The sequence below is a fragment of the Populus trichocarpa genome, chromosome 3 (assembly GCF_000002775.5).
Source record: "Populus trichocarpa isolate Nisqually-1 chromosome 3, P.trichocarpa_v4.1, whole genome shotgun sequence".
NCBI lineage: Eukaryota > Viridiplantae > Streptophyta > Magnoliopsida > Malpighiales > Salicaceae > Populus > Populus trichocarpa.
In genome coordinates, this window is record NC_037287.2 from 3,012,799 (window position 1) to 3,036,136 (window position 23,338).

The 23,338-nt window shown below is 32.7% G+C and overlaps 1 protein-coding gene, 1 long non-coding RNA gene and 1 pseudogene across 4 annotated transcripts in view; 2 read left to right on the plus strand and 1 right to left on the minus strand.

Annotated features, from left to right (window-relative positions):
* LOC18096659 (mediator of RNA polymerase II transcription subunit 15a-like) overlaps window positions 1-23,338 on the plus strand; it is a 99,777-nt pseudogene that overhangs the window by 49,837 nt on the left and 26,602 nt on the right.
* Window positions 1-23,338, plus strand: part of LOC127905037 (uncharacterized) — a 98,928-nt gene that overhangs the window by 48,988 nt on the left and 26,602 nt on the right. The gene's annotated exons all lie outside the window — the stretch shown is intronic.
* On the minus strand, window positions 15,810-21,373 carry LOC18096654 (disease resistance protein RUN1). Of its 3 annotated transcripts, none has more exons than XM_006385188.3 (7): window positions 21,024-21,373; window positions 20,305-20,803; window positions 19,101-20,193; window positions 18,726-19,001; window positions 17,720-18,619; window positions 17,082-17,625; window positions 15,810-16,136 (listed from the first exon to the last, which is right to left on the minus strand). In XM_006385188.3, exons 1-7 carry the CDS (start codon window positions 21,127-21,129, stop codon window positions 16,129-16,131), a joined length of 3,426 nt encoding a protein of 1,141 aa, XP_006385250.3. In that variant the 5' UTR covers window positions 21,130-21,373; the 3' UTR covers window positions 15,810-16,128. The 3 variants fall into 3 exon arrangements, with proteins under 3 accessions (XP_006385250.3, XP_024452680.2, XP_052306897.1); XM_024596912.2 differs by having other exon boundaries at window positions 15,810-16,143; XM_052450937.1 differs by having other exon boundaries at window positions 15,810-16,143; window positions 21,051-21,372.

Here is a 23,338-nt window from a genome sequence, read left to right on the forward strand (position 1 = left end):
TATCAGCGACTGAAGTAGTTTCCATCTTATATACAGTTAGAATCTCCCATATTTGTCAACATGCCAGAAAAGCTATTCGTAAAGAAACTCTCAAAAACTGACATTAAATATATATAGAATGGCAGTTCCAATGGAAAGCCTCTACGCTTTCCAAATCCCAGAAGAAGAACACTCTAAGAATTTGGTGTCACTGACTGTTACCATATATAATCTTTAAAATGTATACAATTTAGGACTATAAAGATTATCTTATCATAGATAGATGCTGGTTCTTAGGGAATGAGGGAGACTCCTTGTATAGCAGAATAACCTTCTATGTACACTCCTTGTGTAGCAAAATAACCTTCCATGTATAAGAGGCCTTTTCTGCCGACTGCAGGGGAGAACATTCTGACAAGTTAATGAATTAATTAACTCTCTTGGTATTCTAGTTTTGGCTTGAATGTATTAACACTGACATCCATGACAAGAGGTGGAGGTTCCGATGTTGTACAAGAAAAACTGAGTTGATAACCTTAAACCAGTCCTGTCTTCAGGTTGGATTGAGTTCGCCAAAAAAAAAAAAGGGTTCTCAAAAAAGGTGATGAAGTCACCTTCTCTGTGATGGACATGAAGGGAGCCGAGGATCTGGAATTGGGAATTCAAGCTCGGAAAAGAATCAAGCTATTCGGCCAAGATTTTTGGAGTAATCCTTTGTGAAGAAGAAGAAGAAGCTACTCCTCGCATAAAATATAGGTGTTGATCGATGTAGCTTTATCTTCTATCTTCTAGTATCAGTTCTTTCTTTCTTTCTTGCTTGCCTTTTTTTTTTCCTCCTGGAAAGGAAGGCTTGGGGGTGTTTGATGCTAGCTATCTCTTAAAATGTCTATCCTAGAACTTAGAATCATGTGAGTAAAAGAGTGAATCTTCTAACCAAATATATATATGTATAATATATCCTTACAAGAAATATTCCATACTTTTTCTTAAATTATAAATTAAAAAGAAATTGGTTATAACATGGTTAACGAACACACGAAAATAAACAGGTGTATTTCGTACACAAATTCTTTTTTTTTTTTTTCTTACAAGTTTTTTTACCAGTTAAAATATACTCTTATTATTTTGTTTTTCCATTGGTAGTATATCAGTCCTTAAGGCGAGGGTAATACTATGTTTCCCATTTGTAAGTGGTGGAGATATTGGAGGCCACTCTCCCTGGAATCAATTTATTGCTGTTGATATTTCTTCACCGTCGATCTTGGAAATTAAGCCCAACATCGAATTCCAGTTCGTGGAAAAGGCATGCACCAAGGACCATATGTTCTTTGCATTTGAATGTTAGTAATCTCGAGGTTTGCTTGGTCAATCCAGCGTGCAATGATGATGGAACTACCTTGTCTACTTTGATGCCAAGGTATAGATTTTGTGCACAGAAGATTGTGTCTGTGAGTAATAGAGCTGGTTGCCTGTGTACAATTAGTATGCTTTGGCAGGAAGACCCCGTGACTGGTCCTTGGATAGCTGAGAAAGCCAAGTCTCTGGCAACTTCAGAGGAATCCAGGAGCAGGAAAAACATCAAGGTGAAAGGATATGAATTTGCTAGTGCAACTGCTGCAAAGGATCTAAGAGACATAAATTTGCGAACTAGAGAAGAGTAAATTTTGAGCTCTGCATTCTTCTTGCATGTTCGTCTGTTTCCTGTTGTGGTTGATCTTAGCAGTTCTCAGTATAGTAATTTGCATTTCCTTCTAGATCAGATGATTAATGGATTATCAGGCATGGCCTGCGATGTAGTCGGTGGTAGGGAATCAACAAAGTTAACTAATTGTATTTTCATAAATTAAAGGGATTTCTCTTCTTTTCTTTGTCAATTACAGTGCATGATGTATAAAAGTTTTCCTACTCAGAGTAAATGCTATTGTAATGTTTTTACAGAGACTCCCCTGTTTTGCAACTAATTCACTTATATATCTTGGAAACAGAAAGGCAATCAACAAAGAGTAAGGCATCTTCTGAAGAAACAAAGAAATTTAATACCCTAAACTAAGCAGCAGGTAGAAGACAAAAACTGAGCACAAATTTTCAGGAAGGGACAAACGAAAAAAACTAAAAAGAAAGTAGAGAAAAATACAGACTCAAATTCACAACACCCATTTTCTTTCCATTGGAACACTTTAAATAGTTTATTAAATTTATAATGATCTGATTTCTATGCATATATAAAAATCAACTTAATGATCAATTCTCTATAATTTCAGCATGACTAAAAACATCCAAACTAATAAACTATTAGTTATTTTAGTCATTTTAATAAACATTTTAGTTATGAATTCACCAAACATTTTGAACAATTCATATGGATGAATTAACATGTTAATTTTAGATTTTTTAACTTATTAATTCCTTCATGAGTTACTTCTAAAGCATGTTATATATATCTAAGCATTTTTATATAATATAATTCTATCAAATTCACTTTTACCAGTCCTGTCTTCAGGTTGGATTGAGTTCGCCAAAAAAAAAAAAGGGTTCTCAAAAAAGGTGATGAAGTCACCTTCTCTGTGATGGACATGAAGGGAGCCGAGGATCTGGAATTGGGAATTCAAGCTCGGAAAAGAATCAAGCTATTCGGCCAAGATTTTTGGAGTAATCCTTTGTGAAGAAGAAGAAGAAGCTACTCCTCGCATAAAATATAGGTGTTGATCGATGTAGCTTTATCTTCTATCTTCTAGTATCAGTTCTTTCTTTCTTGCTTGCCTTTTTTTTTTTCCTCCTGGAAAGGAAGGCTTGGGGGTGTTTGATGCTAGCTATCTCTTAAAATGTCTATCCTAGAACTTAGAATCATGTGAGTAAAAGAGTGAATCTTCTAACCAAATATATATATGTATAATATATCCTTACAAGAAATATTCCATACTTTTTCTTAAATTATAAATTAAAAAGAAATTGGTTATAACATGGTTAACGAACACACGAAAATAAACAGGTGTATTTCGTACACAAATTCTTTTTTTTTTTCTTACAAGTTTTTTTACCAGTTAAAATATACTCTTATTATTTTGTTTTTCCATTGGTAGTATATCAGTCCTTAAGGCGAGGGTAATACTATGTTTCCCATTTGTAAGTGGTGGAGATATTGGAGGTCACTCTCCCTGGAATCAATTTATTGCTGTTGATATTTCTTCACCGTCGATCTTGGAAAGCCCAACATCGAATTCCAGTTCGTGGAAAAGGCATGCACCAAGGACCATATGTTCTTTGCATTTGAATGTTAGTAATCTCGAGGTTTACTGTTAGGATACTGGCATGCAAACCCGACAAGATAAAAGGCAAAGGATAGGATAAAATGAGAAATGACACACAAGAATTTACGTGGTTCACCCAAATTAGGCTACGTTCACGGGCAAGTATAGAAGGATTTTACTAAGTAATGTGAGAATTACAACCTCTCTCTAACAATAGGAGAACAACTGAAATCTCTCTATTACTAGGAGAAAACACCTCACTTACTATCTCACAAATACCTCATAACTTTGTGGGATTACTCTCTCTTCACTCTCTCTTCTTTCTCTCTACTTGCTCTCAAGTTTCTCTCTTGTGGTGTTTTTCAAATGCTTGGATGCATTGCCTATTTATAGGCAAACATCCATGCAAAAGACAAGGGACACCAATTGGTGCTGCAAGTGGCACCGAATTGGTGCCCAACATTGTTGACTTTGCCAACAATGCTAGCTGACTTCATATTTTCCCACTTGAAGACTTTGATGATTTAATCAAGTCTTCACACTTGATCACCTATGATTCTTCTATCCTTTCTATACTTGTCATCTTCATGCTGCTTACGTTTCTGTTAGGCCATAAGAGGATCTGCACCATATGTATTTGTCAGTGTTGACTGGTTTGGTTAAAGCATCTGCTGGGTTTTCCAAATCCCCACATTAACAATTCATTCTAAAAGAGTTATACAATATTTTCATTATTTGGTTCAGGAGAGACTCTTTAATTATATATTAAAACCTAGCAATAAGAGAAATAAGAGACACACATTGAAGTCTGCCTTTTTTGGCTTTATTTATTGCCAAATTGGAAAGAATATGTAATGAAAAATCAATAATTGGAAAGACTCGTTAATGCTATTCAGTCGATGAAGATGGAAAACATACTCAAATCAGACCTAGGATGGGATTATTTGCTTGATTTTACTAGTTATTTTCGATTTATTTTAATAGATTTAGCTATTATATAAATAGTTATTTAAAATTATAATTTTAGAAATTGAAAAACTCTAATTCTTTAGCTTTCTTGTGAATACTTTGCAAGAAGTCAGTCAATGACAGTTATTCAATTCATATACAGTAGAAAGCACCAGGAAAATTCCTTTGTAAATTACCAGAAATTTCGAGTGAAATTTCAAGTCAATGCAAGGCTGGAATAAGAGAGTCAACCTATAAATGGACTTATCAAACAATATATTCAAATAAAATCAGCCAAGTTATAGAGTTATAGAATATTTTTATTATTTGTTTCAGGAGAGACTCTTTAATTATATATTAAAACCTAGCATTATGTAATTCTAATACTATATTTTGAATAATTTTAAGGAATAAATTATAATGTAATTAAGTTTTTAGAAATCTTACAAAGAGATTCTATTTCTCTTTCTTATTCTCTAATATTTTCATCCATCTTTTATATTTATTAAAATCATTTTTGTTATTAAGAATATATTACTTTCTTTAGCTAGATATATCATAATAAAAAAAATAAATATTATTATTTATTGTATTATTATTCGATCACTTATTCGATCTAATTTCTTTTTTCTTGTTACTGTCCTCTAGTTTATTATTATTAGGTATATCATAAAAATAAATATTTTTTTCATATGAAACATATTTTTTTTCATTTAAATAAAAAATCCAATTGAAAAATCATGTTAATGGTACGTGGTTAACAATATAAAAGTTTTTATATTAAAACTTATGTGGAATTTTTTTAAGCAGCGAGGTTTCACGGTAAGCCTCGACAAACCTTATTTTGTTATTTTAAACAGTGTGGAATGTTTTTTTGTTACATTTTTTTTTCTTGGATTTAGCACATAGACCCAGTTCATGTGAAAAAATTAGTTTTTTTTATAGATATAAAATATGATAAATAAGATTTCGATATAAGAACTTTTGGGATAAGAAATATTTTTTTTTATTTAGTGTAGAAATTTTATTTATTTTCTATTCAGTATTATTAAAATTTTATAATTTTTTCTACTTGAAAAGAATTATTTTTCTATTTTATTTTTTATTCAACAGGCTTTTCTAGCTAGTTTTTCTATTTAAAAAATTAAAAATTTTCTATTTAGTTTTATTTATTTATTTTAAACATAGTCTTATATAAAAACAATCCTTAAATTAAAACAGTTAAATAATACTCACAAATACTTTGTAAATTTCTTTTTTCTTTCTCCAGATCCTTTGCAAAGTTTCCACAACAACAGGGTCCCCACGTTAAAATTATTGAGGTCGAACAGGTTATTCCTATCAAACTCTTCCAAGCTATTGTTGCACAACAGAAAATCAAACAAAGATTTTGATTATCTAATAATTACACAAAACCAATCTTTTTTAATATTGCTTAAACCCTCTGCTCTGTAATTCTCATTTTAAATTATTTGATGCCAACAAAAAATATTCATCTTCAATTTAGAAAAAAATAAAAATCATTAGCTTTGTCGCACGTGTACGGCGTCGCGGTGATCGTTCATCTTTAAAGAAAATTCTAAAATGATCTATCCAGTAAAATATAAAGAAACAATGAATTCTTGTCTCTTATCAATGAAATTATTTCTATTTATTTACTGGAGAAGTAATATTTTCATTGATAAGTGAAGAGATTTCCTTGTATTGTGGCTGATCCATTTTTCGATATTTTTTTTTATTGTAGTTAAGTTTAGTGTGAGGTATTTTGCCAATTACAAAAGAGTCCTTAACTGTAGACTTAAAATACCAGGGTTTGTCTTACCCGAATGATAAACCCAAATCTCTATTGAAGATAAGAAATTATTGTTGATTAAATTAAAGAGAAAATCAAGCTGTACAAGCATGCATATAAATTCACTTGTTTGGATTCAAAATTCTCAAAACTAACTAGAGAGTGTCATGGACATCAATCCATATATTAGAAAATTTTTAATCTAATTGGTAGTGTGATAGAGATTGCTTATCAAAATATATTTTCAATTAAAAATATATTCAAATAATATTTTTTAAAAAATATTTTTTTCGACATTGACATATAATATCGATCCAAAAACAGTTTAAGAAGCACAGTTCAACCGTAATTTCAAAAACACCCTAAAACTAAATTTATAAACTGTTATGTAATTCAATCTTGGCAAATAACTCCTTTGGTAACCCTGTTTTTGTAATTTATTTACTTTGCTCGACAATGAGCCATGGTATCGAACTGCTATGAGTTTGCTATCGACCATGCCAATAGAACTTGCAAGGATGTAATTGAAAAAAATAAAGTTTGGTGACCGAAACCAAAATATATAGGTGAATATTTCAAGGACCAAGAAATAAAACATTGGCTATGAGCAGTACATGAGCAGTAAAACAACAAAGGAGCTATAATAGATTTCTTAACAGACTCTGGATGCACCATGTTGTTGATGCATAAGCTGAATAGGTTCATTTTTAACAGAATCAATATGCCTCCTGGGGATGAATTATGAGTGGTGGTAGCAAGTTTTTCAGATTTTTAGGAGGTGTTTGAAAATGTTATATTTTGTTTTTTTAAAATATGTTTTAATTGGAAATTTATTAAAATAATATTTTTTATTTTAAAAAAATTATTTTTAATAAGTATATCAAAATATCTGAAAATAAAAAAAAAATTAATTTGAAGCAAAAAAAAATTATTGTTTTGAAAATATTTTTAAAACACAAAAAAAAAAATTAATTCTTTTTTCCAGTGAAGGCTACCATGAAAGACTCTTGCACTAAAGCTAGAAGGTGGCATAAAGTTCTCACAGTAGGTGATCAATAAGCTCCGACTTTCACATTCAGTAAATGTAACACAGTGGAAATCTTGAAAAGTACTTGTTCTTGCGGTGTAAGAGTATTTTAAAAAAAATATTGAATTTTTTTAATTATATTTAGATTATGAAAAATAAATTTTTAAGATAATAAAAAAAATTATTTAGATATATTTTTAAAAAATATTTTTAAAAGCTACCGTCATTCCAAAGTACTGTAAACAAGAATTTGATCACTGCTGCCAAATAATAGACATGATTTTTTCCTATTTGATCTCTCGGTCCGTTCTTATATTTACCAGCAACACAAACACCTGTTGAGCAATGTTTAAAACAAATTTTTGAGATTGGCCATTATGTGATGTGTTAAACTATGGAGAAGGTCTCAAGGGATTTGTTGAGCAATCTGAAGAGTGAAGGCAGGCAACTAGAGCAATGTGTTTTCTTTAGTTTTTCGCAAGCCATGTAAAGAACTGGGGAGGGATTGGAAAATAACAAAGTGTACAGTCAAAAGTAAATACTTCTACAGACAATGTGGGATTGGGATTGGGATTGAACAAAATTCTTTTTCATGGCATGCTAATATTCAAAATTTTGAAAAGGATGGCTTGCCCCAGTGAGCGAGACAAAAAAGAAGAAAATATTCAAGAACAAATAATAATTCAATAAGACCCTTTTGATCCAAAGAAAAAAAAATAATAGAAAAGAAATCACTCCTCGCTCACATTAAGATTATTGAGATTGTGTTTTCAAGATACGAATAGCCTTGAAATTTCAATTTGCCTAACAAATGTAGTTGATGTAATCTTTGTACTTGTATTTCATTTAATTAGACCTTTAATTCACCTTTTAGTGCTATATCCTAGAATTTTGCTTGACACGAAAGACAAGGATAATCCAATTAAAAAAAAAGAACATGTTGAGCACTAACATAAAATCTTTACGAGTCTTTCTCTTTTTTGTCTTTTTTATTTTAATCTTCATTTCAATCAGCTTATTACACACAAATTATTTTTTTGCATATCAATTCTTATCTATTTATTGTTCTCTCTTTGAATATTATATATCAAAATTAAGTTTAATTTTACCAACCAATTCTTAGCAAAATCATCCATATATAAATGAATGCATTCACAAGACAATAAAATCTCTCCTCATTCATATTGAATACATGAAGGGTTGCATTCATAAAAAAACTACCTATTTGAACTCAAAACAAATATAACAATATGTGAGTAAGCTCACTTGTGAATTTCAATCAACACATTAGATCATAGATGAAACACATTAAATCATTAATGAATATGAAAACATAAGGATTAAAGACTATTTTCTAAGACTACAAGGACAAATTAATCATTTTCTAAATTAGATTATTTATTTTTAGAAGCATATGATTTCATTAAACGCCATAACCTGACGGCATGTGAAATTACAGAGCCTGCAGCATATCAATTTTGCAGGAACTACCAAACGAAGCAAGGTCCATACAAAGAAGACCAAACATCAGATATAGCCTAAGAAAGCAACATTGGAATCTACACAAGATAACCATCACAACAAAATCCAGGAGAAACTTCCAAGAGTCTCAAATTCATCTTTCTAGTGAATCTGAACCTTTGAAGAGGAGCACCTTTAGCAGCCTGATAGACATAAATTGAGAGATAGATCAAAACCAAGCAATGAAATCACTTGATCTTCGCACTCCCTACTAAGCCATACAATCTGCCAGACTATTGCTCTCACAGTACATGTTGCTTCCTAATATTTGACCCATGTTTTGATAAATTTTCAAAAAACTAAAAAATAAAATAAATAAATAAGAGTTTACATGTGACGATAACATAGAGCATCATGGCTAATATTAAGGAAGCAATATGTCAAGGAGATAATTATTGAATCATATATAATTACTACAATATAAAATACCATAGATATATGATTTGATTCGTGCTGGTTAAGGAAAATAATCACTGCAATATAAAATACCATATATATAGGATTTGTTGGTGCTGGTTATAGAAGACAATCTCTACAATAATTATTGTAATATTTCCTTAAATAGCACGTGTAGAGATTTTCTATATAAGTGAACCTCCAGCCATATGCACTGGGGGGAGAAACATATTCACAAAGGGGCAGAGAGACAAGAAAAATTAAGGACAAACACAAAAAAAAAACCCTAACCCTATCCTCTCTAGCAAAGAAGCCGTAGCCCCCCTAATCATCTAAAAAAAACAAAGCAGCACTAGTCGTACTAACTATACCCAAAGGGCCACCATTGAGACAATCATCTTTCAGCCAGCAAACTTGTCTCCACCGGGAACAGCGAGCAAGGTCGTCCTTTGTGAGCAGCTCCTGACCGTCTCCCTCCATTTCTCCTCCAGCCGCTGCCTCGCCAGGTAAGCCGTCTCTCTTCTCTTTCCGTTTTTTTTTTACGTAAAGGATTTGGCACTATGCGAAGGTAAATTAATTACCTTCGCACTGTGCAGTGGATGCGTGAGTAATTCACGCATGCAATCTGCAATAATGCCCAGCCGGGTCACTGGTTGGATCAGTGACCCGGCTAGGCTTCCTGGGTTCAGCCTAGCTACATGGGCCGAGCTGGACCCAGCCCCTAAAAAAAAACGAGTAATATCATTTTTTTTGTATTTATTTTGTGGGTTTTTTTGTATATTTATATTATAAAAATACAAATCTTGTATTTAGAACACTCGGTTTTCGACGCAATGTGACAAATATACATATATATATATATATATATATATATATATATATACATATATATATATATATATATATATCCAAAAACAATGTTTTCATGCATACAACCAATACCCTAACATCTTTTTGAATTTCCTCTTAAAAAAAAACAAATATTTGAAGTTTCGAAAATTTGTTTTCGCATGGATTTCCTAAACACAACAAAAGGTTATCATCTTGCATTTCTGGATTTTACAACATGTTTCTAAAACTCCATAGGGTATTGGCCAATATTCCTAAAAATATAAAACTCTTATTTTTGGGGGGAATTCATCTATTATTCACCGTTAATGTTTGGATAAAGAAATCCCAAAGGGATGAATATCCAAAATATTATTGGGAATAATTTGTTATTATTCACCGTTAATGTTTGGATAAAGAAATCCCAAAGGGATGAATATCCAAAATATTATTGGGAATAACTTGTTATTATTCGCTGTTAATGTTTGGATAAAGAAACCCCAAGTGGTTAATATCCAAAATATTTTTCTAGGAATAATAAGTCCTCACACATCCTTGAAAGAAGCCTCAATTATAATTGAAGACATTTCAATTTTCGACTCCATGGTTTACGAGCCGTAAAAGTAGGAAACACTAAGGCAAAAAGAGGCTTTTAAAGCGCTCTGAATTTCCTTAGATTTCTAAATTTTTGTCCCTCTTCCTTGCGATTTATGAGTCGCAAAACTCTTGAAATACTAAGGGAAAAATGAGCTTTTAAAGCACATGGAATCTCCTTGGATTTCTATCTTAATAAATTTAGTTTGAATCAAACCTAGGAATACTGATGGGATTAGAAAACACCAACACCATAGCAATTATAAGGCAAACCAAACACCAAACAGCTTACCTTAGGTAGGGCGTACTAGGGGTGCTAATACCTTCCCTTTACGCAACCAGTCCCTTACCTTAGAATCTCTGAAAGACCAGTTAGGGTTCCTAGTGACCATAATACTAGGTGGCGACTCCCTTTAAAATAAACAAAGACCCCAAAATCAATCAAGGATCGCCGCTCCGCCGCGCTACGCCACAAAGGTGCGACAATACACATGAGAAAAAGTAATTGAGCCAAAAAATCTAGTCAATCTCTGAATTGTGGAGAAGAGCTCTCGGTGCATCCATGGCCTGTTGTGAGAATTATGCATCCAACTGATTACATTGGCAGAATCAGATTCAATAGTAAGCAATTTGAGGCCGAGAGCTCAATAGCTCTGACAACATCTCTCAGCTTAGCTATGTTCGAATCTAGTATCCCTACTGGTAAGGAAAAAATACCAAAGAGATGACCATGGTGGTTTCGCAGGACACCACTTATACCTGAGAGTCCAGGCTTTCCAAGAGAGGAGCCATCCACGTTCCACTTGAAGCTGTCAATGGTTGGAGGAAACCATATAACACTAGTTCTAGTAATCTGAATATTGGACCAACGAATCAGACCTTCTGCCGATCTTAACAGGTCTGAAGGGGAGTAAGGAAAGTCAAGATGAAGTGCTTTCAACCATAAGCATAGCCGAGTGATGATAAGGAAGAAAACTGAATCATAGTTCGGTGACTTTTGTTGAAAGATCAAGTCATTTCGAAGAAGCCAAAGGGACCACGCCACTGAGAAAAACAACATCAACCATGCTTTCTTCTGGAATTTACCATGAACCATGAAAGTCCACTGAGAGAATAAGCCTGACAAATTCTTTGGGCAGCACCATGATAATCCCCACCACTTGATGATTTTGGACCAGATGATCCAATGCTTATGGCAATGTAAAATTAAATGATGAACCGACTCTTCCTCAACTAAGCAATTAGGACAGTTAGAGTCTGATCTATCCAAAACACTTCTTCTAACCAGCACACCTTGGGTGTTGAGTCTGTTAATAATAGTCATCCAGCAAAAGATCTCCACTTTAGGAGGGACTACACCTTTCTAGATATTGTCATAGGGTTTCCCTAGGTAACTATGCAAGTTTGGTGTTTTAATAATGTTTATGTATTTTTTTATTTAATAATAGCCCTAGATTTATTAGTAATTGGTGTTGGTGTCATAAAGCTAATGACAAACTGGCAAGAAAAAAAAAGTTGTATATACAAAAAAAAAGGGTCAAAAAGTAGTAAATACATAGCAAGATCTTATGGCCAAAACTAACAAGACTTTACTTATTAAAAATTAAGGATGCTTTCAAAAATTTCCTATGTATTATTAGTTTTCATCAATTATCTTAAATCATAACATTAAACGATGAAGAATTAACTCAAATACTATATCTCAAATAACAATTTCTTCCTAGAAAACCAATTTATTTCTAACTAAGATAAAAGATTTTCATCTTTTGGAGAATACGAATACATCGAAGAAGTGAGAAAAAGAAGAAGAAACTTCCAGGTTTAAATTACATCATGGATAATAACAACTAGGTTGTCCAATTTCAAAGCGGATGGAAAAGATTTCAAAGAGCATTCAATAAACTTTCAAGTTTGGAAAATGATCTTCAAGCCAACAAATAAATATTAACACATCAGATAGAAGCATCGTACTGGTTTAGAGTAACTTCAAGCATCTCTATGTAAAATGATCTTGTACTCTCACATCAATCCAAGTCTTCTATACCTTAAAAAAACCATCAAATTCAATAGAACTTTACTTAGAGATGAAATGGATGTAAAAAATTAAATCATAGATGAATATGAAAACATAAGGATTGTTGTAACCCATTTTTGGGTCCCCACAAAATATATATAAAAATATATAGCCAAAGGTGGTTAGAAAAATAACAGGAGGCAGAAGCGCTCAGAAAATGGTTGGAAAATGGGTCAATGAGGTTAAAAATACAAAGATTGGATTTTTAACAGTATATTCTTGAAGGAGGAGAGCCCTGTTGAGAAGGGAAATTTGAAATTTGAGGAGAAAAGCCCAAATTTGGATGTTTATGGACTTAATTGGATTTTTAAATGAATTTATAGGAGATTTGATTGTAAGAAAAATTGATTTTTAAGTCAATTTGGGCTTTAATTAGAAGAAATTTAAGTTCTGGAGCCGAAATATATTTTTTATGAATTTATTAGGTCCAATCAGGGGCTTAATTGCATAAATATTGAAGTTTAATGGCCAATTAGGGACTTAATTGAGAAAATCCAAAACCAGGGACCAAATTGGAAGAGGCGTGTAAATGGAGGGGCTGGAATTAATTGATTCAGGGGCCTAATTGAAGAAATTGGAAGTTTTTTTGATCAATTAAGGGCTCAATTGCATAAATCAGAGGCCAAGGACTAAAGTGAAAAACGCGGCCAACAAGAGGGGCAGAGACCGAAATTGGCAGGGGCACAATTGAAAAAAACAAAAGATAATTGAGGGCTGATTTGAAATTTGGCGCTTTCTGGCGCCATTTTTATTTGAAACGGCGTGTTTTATCCAAAACGACGCCGTTTCATGCAAAAAAAAAAAAAAAAGAAAGGGGACCGAACGGTACCGTTTTGAACGGCACTGTTCCCCTTTCTTCTTCCTCACTGGACGCGATGCAGAAGAAGGAAGAAAAATGGTTTTTCTTCTTTAAACCGGTATCCCTCTCCTCGAGGCCACCAACCCGAAGCCCCACGTCGTTGGACCACCGACCGAAGACACTGGCCGACCACCCGCCGCGCACCTACCCGAAAAACAGGGAGCGGAACCTCGACAGCTGCACCCAAATGGCCGACCAACCGCCGCAGCCCTTGCTCCCCATGTGCAACCATAAAAAGCCCCGCCTCTTGGCTCTATAAATAGAGCCAATAACACTGAGTGAATGGGGGGAGAGAAAAAAAGGGACCCGAGAGGAGGGAAGGAGAAAGAACCCGAACAAAGAAAAAACCAAGGAGAGAAAAGAGGAGAGAAAAACAACCGAAACAGAGAAGAGAGACACCGAAAACCCAACACTGAGAGGAAGGAAAGCTAGAAACCGCGAGGGAACGGAGAAAACAAAAGCACAACAAGGAACCGGGAAGAACGTCGCGGAACAGTGGGAGACAGTAACACCGCTTGGAGCTGCCGTTGGAACCACAGCACCGCAGTACCGCCAGCAAAGCCGACAGACCAGTGACGCGCCGCCCCCCCTCTGCGCCAGGTAACCCTTCTTCTCCCTCATTCTTGCGTTTTATTTTTTTTCTTTCTCTGCATACAGAACGAATAGCGTTCTGCATGCAGGGGTGGGGGAAAATAATTCCCCCGCCCGTTTTGGTTGCTGGGCCAGGCGGATCCTGGCCCAGCCCCGCCTTCTGGGCCGGGCCTGGCCCAGAAGGGGAATATTTGTTTTTTTGGGCCGAGATCGGCCCAATCCATTTTGGGCCGAAATCGGCCCAACACCTTTGGGGCTGAGTCCGGCCCAGTTGTTTGGGCCGGCCCAGCCCGATTTAATATTATATATTATATATATTATATTTTGTATTACTTATATATATATGTGAAAAATTACAAAAATTCTGCAAAAGTTATTTAAAAAAATATGTGATTTTGTTGTAATTTTATTACTGTATTTTGATTAATATCGGTTGGTATTTTTATACTCTAAAGATACAAAATCCAATTTTAAAATACCCGGTTTTCATCAAAACATCAAAGATTTTCAAAATAAAAAATGTCTTTTGCTTTCAAAAATTTTCTAAAAATATCTTTAAAAATATTGTTGATTTTTCTGCATTTGTTTTATCAAAGTGGATTAATATTTGGTTGTATTTTTATACTATAAGAATACAAACCCAGTATTAAAATACCCGATTTGCGTCAAAACATACAAAAAATACATAAATTAAAAAGGTTTTGTTTTCGTGCATACGGCCTAGTCTCTCCAACATATATATATAAATATTATAACATCATATTTTCACACAACAAAGGAAATTTCAAAAAACAATATATGTATTAGCATGCATTTTGGCTTTAATAACCAGTTTATTCAAGCCATGAGAACTAGGCCAATATTTCAAAAATTCTAAAAAAATCTTTTTGTCCTCTTTTAGTATATGGGATTACGTATTTAAACATAAAATGTATTCCTGATATTAAAAATATAGCTTTTTTACATAGACATTAGAACGGTTAGGTTTTTACCCGATAAGATAAGGACCTCCTTATTGAGGAGGACTTTTCTTGAACCATAGACGGACCAACATACATAGACGTTAGAATGGTTAGGTTTTTTACCCGATAAGATAAGGACCTCTTTATTGAGGGGGACTTTTCTTGAACCATAGACGGACCAACATACATAGACATTAGAACGGTTAGGTTTTACCCGATAAGATAAGGACCTCCTTATTGAGGAGGACTTTTCTTGAACCATGGACGGACCAACAACTAGGAAACACAACGAGACCTTGAATTTTATCAGACAAATAAACAATGCAGCTTACCTTAGGTAGGGCGTATTTGGGGTGCTGATACCTTCCCTTTACGCAACCAGTCCCCGTGCCCAATCTCTGAGACCAGTTAGGGTTCCTAGTGACCAAAATACTAGGTGGCGACTCCCACACCATCTCTCACTGCTAAGAGACAAAGAATCCCTTGTCTCCCCACATTGACCAGATATATATCCCCCCATTACATTACATCACACATTCAAGGGTGGACGATCGCCGCGACGTCGCGCACGTGCGACAAGGATTAATTACTATTTTCTAAGACTACAAGGAAAAATTAATTATTTTCTAAATTTAGATTATTGTCATAGGGTTTCTCTAGAATTGAACTATGCAAATTTGGTCTTTTAACAATGTTTATGTTTTTTCTTTATTTAATAATAGTCCAAGATTTATTATTAATTGGTGCTAGTGTCATAAAGCTAATGACAAACTAACAAGAAAAACAAAAGTTGTATATAAAAAAAAAGGTCAAAAAATAGTAAAAACAATGCAATAATACATTGCAAGATCTTGTAGCCAAAACTAACCAGACTTTACTTATTAAACCAATTAAGGATGCTTTCTGAACATTACTGTGCATTGAAAGTTTTCATCAATGATCTTCAATCATAATATTCAACATTCAACGATGAATAATCAACTCAAATACTATGTCCCAACTAATAATCTCTTCCTAGAAGCCAATTTATTTTTATCTAAGATCAAGGATTTTCATCTTTTGAAGAGTACGTCGAAACAATATTCATCAAAAGTTGTAACTTGAAAATATAAATTACATCATGGATAATAACAACTAGGTTGTCTAATTTCAAATCGGATGGAAAAGATTTCAAAGAGCATTCAATAGAACTTCCAAGTTTGGAAAATGATCTTCAAGCCAACAAATACATACCAACTCGTCAGACAAAAATACCGTACTGGTTTGGAGTAACTTCAAGCATCTCTCTGTAAAATGATCTTGTGCTATCTCATCCCTCTAGGTCCTTAGTACAATAAAAACCATCATCAAATTCAGTAGAACTTTTAAGTTTAAAAAGAAAGTTAAACATGCGTGATTGTATATGCATTTTGTTATTACATATAAACCATCTTCACTTTTAATTAAGAAACATACTTTATAATCAAAAAGGTTAATATCACATAATTTTTGTTTTTGTTTTAAAATATCGAATTTGAAATAAAATATAGAAATATTATTCAATTTTTTATTTTAATGTAAGAAAACAAAAATCAGTTTTCAATATTTTCTAAATAAACTAAAGTGATTTTAATAGATTATGTTAATTAGTGATTGTTGGCCTTTTGTTTTTCAAAATAAAAATCAAAATCAAAACATATAAGTTTTCAATTTTTGTTTTCAAGAATTTAAATTTTTTATCAAGAAATCAAAGAATAAACAATAAAATCAAACAGACTCTAAATATTCCATGCTAATTTTAGATCTTTCTAGCTAATATTTTTTTGGCTTAAAAGACTCAAAAGTTGCTTCCAATAAAATAATGATATAATTAAGTGATATTCGATAGATCTAATTATTAAAGATAATATTTATTTTTTTAAATTAAATAAGAAAAATATTATCATAAAATCAAGAAATAAAAAATAAAACCAATCAGACTTTAAATATTTATGAAAAAATATTATTAAAGATAATATTTATTTTTTTAGATTAAATAAGAAAAATAAAATAATTAAAGCTAATATTTAATCTATTAAATTAAATAGAATAAAATAGAAATAACTAAAGGAAATATGTATTCTTACCAAAAAACCTTAAATATTTAATAATTGTTTTTTTTGTTAAAGATGATATTTAATTTTTTAGATTAAATAATAATAATGAAATAATTAAAGATAATATTTAATCTCATAAATTAAATAGAATAGAATAAAAATAACTAAATGAAATATTTGTTCTTACCAGCAAGTAGTAAATTGAGGTTATATTTATGCAGCTTCGAAAATAAGTAGTCACTCCATTGCTTAGGTGTAGACGCTGTAATTGAACCACAATGGGGATGAGGAAGCAAATGATATGACATCACTGTATCTCTTCCAACTTCTGACTTCTCTGCGATCACATGGACCCCACATTCCTTAATGTGTTCGAATCTGCCATTTGAATAAGCAGAGAATAGTTCCAATTCGTCATCTCCACAGTAATCTTCCATTGCCATTTCACTTCTACTTATGTATCTTATCCATCCCCAAGGTGCTGGTGTTCGTTTATCTTCAAACAATTGAATACCGTTGCTTTTATTTCTTATAATAATAATAATAATGTCAGTGTTGAAGCAATAATAATCTTCCTTCTCAAGTGGACAGACAAACCAAACAACTAAGCCTCGGAAGACTGGAGGTATATGGAATGACAATGAGCATCCTTCTTCACTGTAGCTCAACCAATTTGGCATCTCACCAGGAAGGCAGCTAATACAATACCGGTGACCACCGTTGCACATTGCCTGTATACACATTGATTTCAAGGAATCATGAGATTTTAGACATTAATCAAATAAGAGTTTCTTTTTGTGCAAGAGAGACTGAAAGAAATAGTACCTCAACAACGCTCTTCTGTAATTTATTTCGTGAATGCTCGCGGCTATCAACACCAATATACCAGAAAATATTACTTAGACCTTCGATACCCTGAATCTCTTCTAACGAATGACTTTCATCTAGATATATATGAAAGATATATAATTCCTTTTTTGACTCGATTGGTATTCTTACTCTTTCCAATGATTTGCAAGAGGATGCACCCAAACAGCGTAAACTTGAGGGAAGATCTGGGATTGATACAAGATATTTGCATGCCCGAACAGACAAGAACCCTAGCTTGGGAAGGAAGCCGATCCCAGAAGGCAGGCTAGAGAATTTGTTTCCTGATAGATCCAATTCTTCTAGAGCGAACAAACCCCTAAAATCAACACAGTTAGTTGCGCGGTCAGACAAACTACCATTAGAAAGCTTAAGACTTTTCACTGATCTCCATTCGAAAGATGTTGGTAGCCAACGTTTCCAATTCAAAACACCTGCTGAAATCAAAGAACTTGATGGAGCCGAATTGTATCCACGCAATGATAACCTTCTGACATACTTTAATTGTCCAATTGAAGAGAGAAATTGCTCATTTTCAATCCCATCGGCTAGCAGCTTAGTTAAGGATTCCATATCACCCATGTGTTCCGGCAATTTCTCAAGTTGTGAACACCCAGAAATATTCAGAGTTTCAAGAGACTTTACATTGCCAATGCTTTTAGGGAGAATCTTCAGACTCCAACATCCCTCCAGATTCAAGAAAACAAGGCTCGTCAAGTTTCCAATAGATTGATGGACATCAACTAAACTAGAGCAACCTTTCAGAATTAGTTTCTCTAGACTTGAACTGTGCAAGTTTGGTGTTTTAATAAGATGCTGAGAATGACTGAGATTAATGATTTTTAGCCTATTGAGAATCTGTATAATAGAGCGTGAAATAATGAAAATTAATCATAAGAAGTCGTAACATGTAAATATAAATTACATACTGGAGAAATTTTGGGGATTGTAGCATGTTTTTTACCTTTTTTCCCTTCCATAATTCTTTGAGGTTACTGTACTGCATATCAAGAACAACTAGATTGTCCAAGGTAAAATCAGATGGAAAATATTTCGAAGGACATTGAAGCCAACAAATCCACATCAACTCTTTAGAAAGCAGTTTGAAGGATCCGGTGAGATGTGCTCCGTTGATTTGGAGTAAATTTAAGCGTTTCATTTTTGCAAATGATCCTGTGCTAAGTGATTTAGCTTCTGATGCTCTGACATCCAGTGCAAGACCCTCTACAACATCCGTACCCTAAAAAAAAGATCAATACAACTTTCATTCAATTATTTGTAATAAGTATGACTAGAAAATACGCATGACTATGCTTTCATGTATGCATTGAGCTCTTACCTTCTGCTGCTCAAGTACATTCCATGCATCCTTCTGATTCCAAATTCTTGTCCTCTTTCCAGGTTCTTTTGGAGACGCTTTACAAACGACCTCCCTTCCCATGTCTCGTAATAGATCATGCATGGTTACCATGTCTCCAAATACTTTAACCAAAGACCTTTCACGGAGAGTTTCCAAAACAACTTCTGGATTGTAACGGCAACGGGCTCCTAGCAGTTTTGCTACGTATTCTTTCTCCACATCAATAAAGAAGCATGCAATATCAAGGAATGCATTTCGTAGTTCACCATCCAGTGCGTCAAAACTTATTAGAAGCTTTCCTTGAATATTGCTTTCTGGAATTCTGCTCAAGTTGTCAATTTCACTTTCCCATCTATGTTTTTCTTTCCCGTACAGAAGAGCTCCTATAACCTCAAGAGCTAAAGGAAGTCCTCCACAGTAATCAACTGCTTTCTTTGAAAGCTCAATATAATCTTCTGCTGGCTTGGTGTCCTTAAAGGCATGCCAGCTGAAAAGCTGAAGGGCCTCATCTGGTTCCAATTCTTTGATCTGATATGTTTGATCTGCTTCACGAAGTAAACTTGAATATCTTGTTGTAATAATTAGTCTACTTCTGGGACCAAACCAGCTTCGATCTCCCATCAATGCATTTAGCTGGTCCGGATGAGCCATATCATCAGCAACAACAAGAACTCTTTTGCGACGAAGTCGTTCTTTGATCAGAACCTTTCCTCTATCAACACAATCGAAGTTTGCAACATCTTGTTTTAAAATATCGTGAAGAAGTTGCTTTTGGAAAGGAACAAGACCATTAACTTGTTTTGACCTTTCATTGATATCCGAAAGAAAACAGCTTCCCTCGAATCCATGGCAGAGTTGATTAAATACAACTTGTGCTATAGTTGTCTTTCCTATTCCTGGCATCCCATGTACGCCCACAATGCGTACATCATCTGTTGCAGTACTTAGAAAGTCAAAAATATTGTGAGCAAGCCGATCCATACCTACTAGGTGCTCGGGAACATACAAGTACTTGGGATCTAATTTATTCAACACATCCTTGATAATCTCTTTGATAAATTTTGCTTCATGCCTGCTCATAGACAAAAGCCAGTCATTGATAGCGAGTCAATTAAGCATTTTATTGTTTCACATTGAAAAAAGTAAAGTATATTGACTCCATAAATTTAGAAAAAAGGCATACCCATTTGCCATATCATTGAGATTCCATCCAGATAGATTTCCAGCCTCCTCAAGAGCTTTTCTCCACTCCTTCACCAAGTACTTCTCTTCAAAACGCTCTTCATGTTTAACAAATGCTTCTGCAAAACTGCCAGTCTGTTTTCTCACATCTGAAGGATCAATGTCATAGAATATAGGAAGAGCAATCTGACCGGTTTTTCCATTTTTGCACTTAAGAATCTCTACTAGTTCTTTGAGACACCATCTAGAAGAAGCATATCCTTTTGAGAAGACAACTATGGACATCTTTGATTCTTGAATTGCCCTGAGGAGATGATCCGAGATTTCTTCTCCTCTTGGAAGTTCATCATCATCTCGAAAAGTGTGGATTCCTGCTTGGACTAAGGCAGTATATAGATGATCTGTAAATGTCTTGCGAGTGTCTTCTCCTCTAAAACTCAAGAAGACATCATAGGCCCCTTCTGGTCTAGATCGAGAAGACTCTGGCTCTGTCATGGCAGCTGCAGAAATCAAGGCACAATCAATTACCGATGGAGCAATATAACAAAGAGTTAGCTATGAAATTCCAAAGCTATGATATTGAAATGATGTTAATTGTATTCATTATATAGGAGAAAGAGAAGTAGCAGATTAAACCTATCCTATGATCAGACAAATCAAATAACATATTCAAATCGAATCAGCAGTTCCTGCATATACAGACACACTCATCTGCCTTACCTGTGGAGACAAAACTGACAGGCTTACTGAGGTCAGCTTTTCTTCTCTTTCGCGAGGATGAATCGTTTTCTTCATCTTTGGATTGCTGGCGTTTTTCCTTCTGCATTTCGAAATTAAATAGAATGATATAGGATGAACTGGTCAATGATTATCTATCTGAACGTAAGGCTTTCAAGTTATCGTTATGAGCAAGACATGAAATTAAAACGAGAAAGAAGCAAAGAAGAGCAAGTTCAGTATAACAAAGAGTTAGCTATGAAATGGCAGCAATGGGACAGAGAAGTTAGCTGCAGAGTCAACCTATAAATAGACAAATCAAATAATATATTCAAATAAAATCAGCCAAGTTAGGGACTCAAAACAGTCTCTCTATTAACAATTCATTCAAAAGAGACTATAATGTAATTGTAATTAAGTTCTTAGAAATCTTACAAAGACATTCCATATCTCTTTCTTATTCTCTAATATTTTCATCCATCTTTTATATTTATTAAAAACATTTTTTTTTCTTTTTTATTAAAAATATATTACTTTCTTTCGCTAGATATATCATAGTAGAAACTGGTATCACTTATTCGATATAATTCCTATTTTCTTGTTATTATCCTCTAATTTATTATTATTAGATATATAAAAAAAATATTTTTTTCATATAAAACAGATGTTTTTTCATTTAAATAAAAAAATCCAATTGAAAAATCATGTTAATTGTATGTGGTTCATACTTTACATTACACGTGTATTCTAATAAATTCAAAGGATATTTTTACCGTCCATCTATTAAAATCATGTTATTTTTAAAGGTAATTTCAAAACCTCAATTTAGTCTCAAAATATACATCCCATCATTGGTTGTGTTTCATGTATTTTAATTTTATCAATTTTATTTTAAACATAATTTATATTATAAAAGAAACCATTATTCAATATTAATAATCAATAATAAATCTTATTTTGTATAATTTTTGTATAATTTGCACAGGATCTCTTATTCTTATGATCAATTCATCCCAAAACGAGGTTTCACGATAAGCCTCAACAAACCTTATTTTGTTATTTTGAATTGAAATTAATTTACTAAAAAATGTTCATCAATCTTTTTAATCTGTTAATCACAATATAAATATTTATATGATCAACTGGATTAAAGATGTGAGAGATGAATATTATGTTCCAATATAACTATTTATTACATAAAAAATAAACATCTTTTACTTGGCCATGAGCTTTTGTATCAAACTGCTAAGCTTTTATTGACTTGAACTAAATTATACGCTTTATAAATAACAGGGACTAAGCAAAGTGTAGCTAAAGATCAATGCCACGCTTGAGAAGGAAGAACATGCAGGTTGAGAACTAACCTTAATAGTAACTGAGTTGGGAGGGTTAAAAAAAATTGATTTCTAATTCAATGTAGGTATATTTAAAGATATATGATATATGCGAGAACATGAAAATCGAAGTAGATAACAACAAAATTTTTTATTTTTTAAAATAATATTTTTATTTTTTAAAATTATTTTTAATATTATCACATTAAATGATATAAAAACAAAAATATAATAATTTAAAGAATTCATTCTCGCTAATTAATCCAAAGCGAGGTTCCGAAAACAACCTCATCAAACCTTATTTTTTTATTTTAAATTCACTAAAACCCCGTTTATTTGCTGGAAAGTAATTTTTTTTGCAAAGTGAATTCCGAAAAAATAAATTATTTTCCGATGTTTGGTAGTGTAATGAAAAATAAATTGGAAAACACTTTACAGTATTTGGTTATATCATGAAAAATAAGCTGAAAAATAACTTATTAATGTTTTATTTTTTTTCAACTTTATTAAAATAATGAGAAACAAATCTTACAAATTAAAAGGTTGAATGAGAATGAAATTGAAAAATAATTTCATAAATTATCTCAAATAAAATAAATAATAATCAAAATAATAGAGATCAAATCTAACAAATAAAAAAATTAAAAGATGAAGAAATTAAAATAATAATAATTACCATTTCATAAATTATTTCAAATAAAATAAGTAACAATCAAAAGAATGAGGACTAAATTTGATAGATAAAAAATTTCAATTAAAAAATAATAAGGAAAAAGCAAATAATAATTATAAAAATGAGGATCAAAGTTAATATAAAAATCAAATTTTAAGGGATGAAATTGAAAAAAATATTCAAAACAATATATATATATATATATATATATATAGCAATCAAAAGTATGAGGACCAAATTTGATATAATCAACAAATAATATGACATTTTTTAAAAGTGTTTTCCGCCCAAAATAAAAGAAAAACATTTTT

Excerpts from the sequence above, each read along its gene's own strand:
- LOC18096654 (XM_024596912.2), bottom strand. The coding sequence starts at position 21,129 with ATGCAGAAGGAAAAACGCCAGCAATCCAAAGATGAAGAAAACGATTCA. Across the intron at positions 19,002-19,100 it reads ATGTACTTGAGCAGCAGAAG|GGTACGGATGTTGTAGAGGG; the intron begins GTAAGAGCTCAA and ends TCTTTTTTTTAG. Across the intron at positions 18,620-18,725 it reads AATTATGGAAGGGAAAAAAG|ATTCTCAATAGGCTAAAAAT; the intron begins GTAAAAAACATG and ends TCTATTATACAG.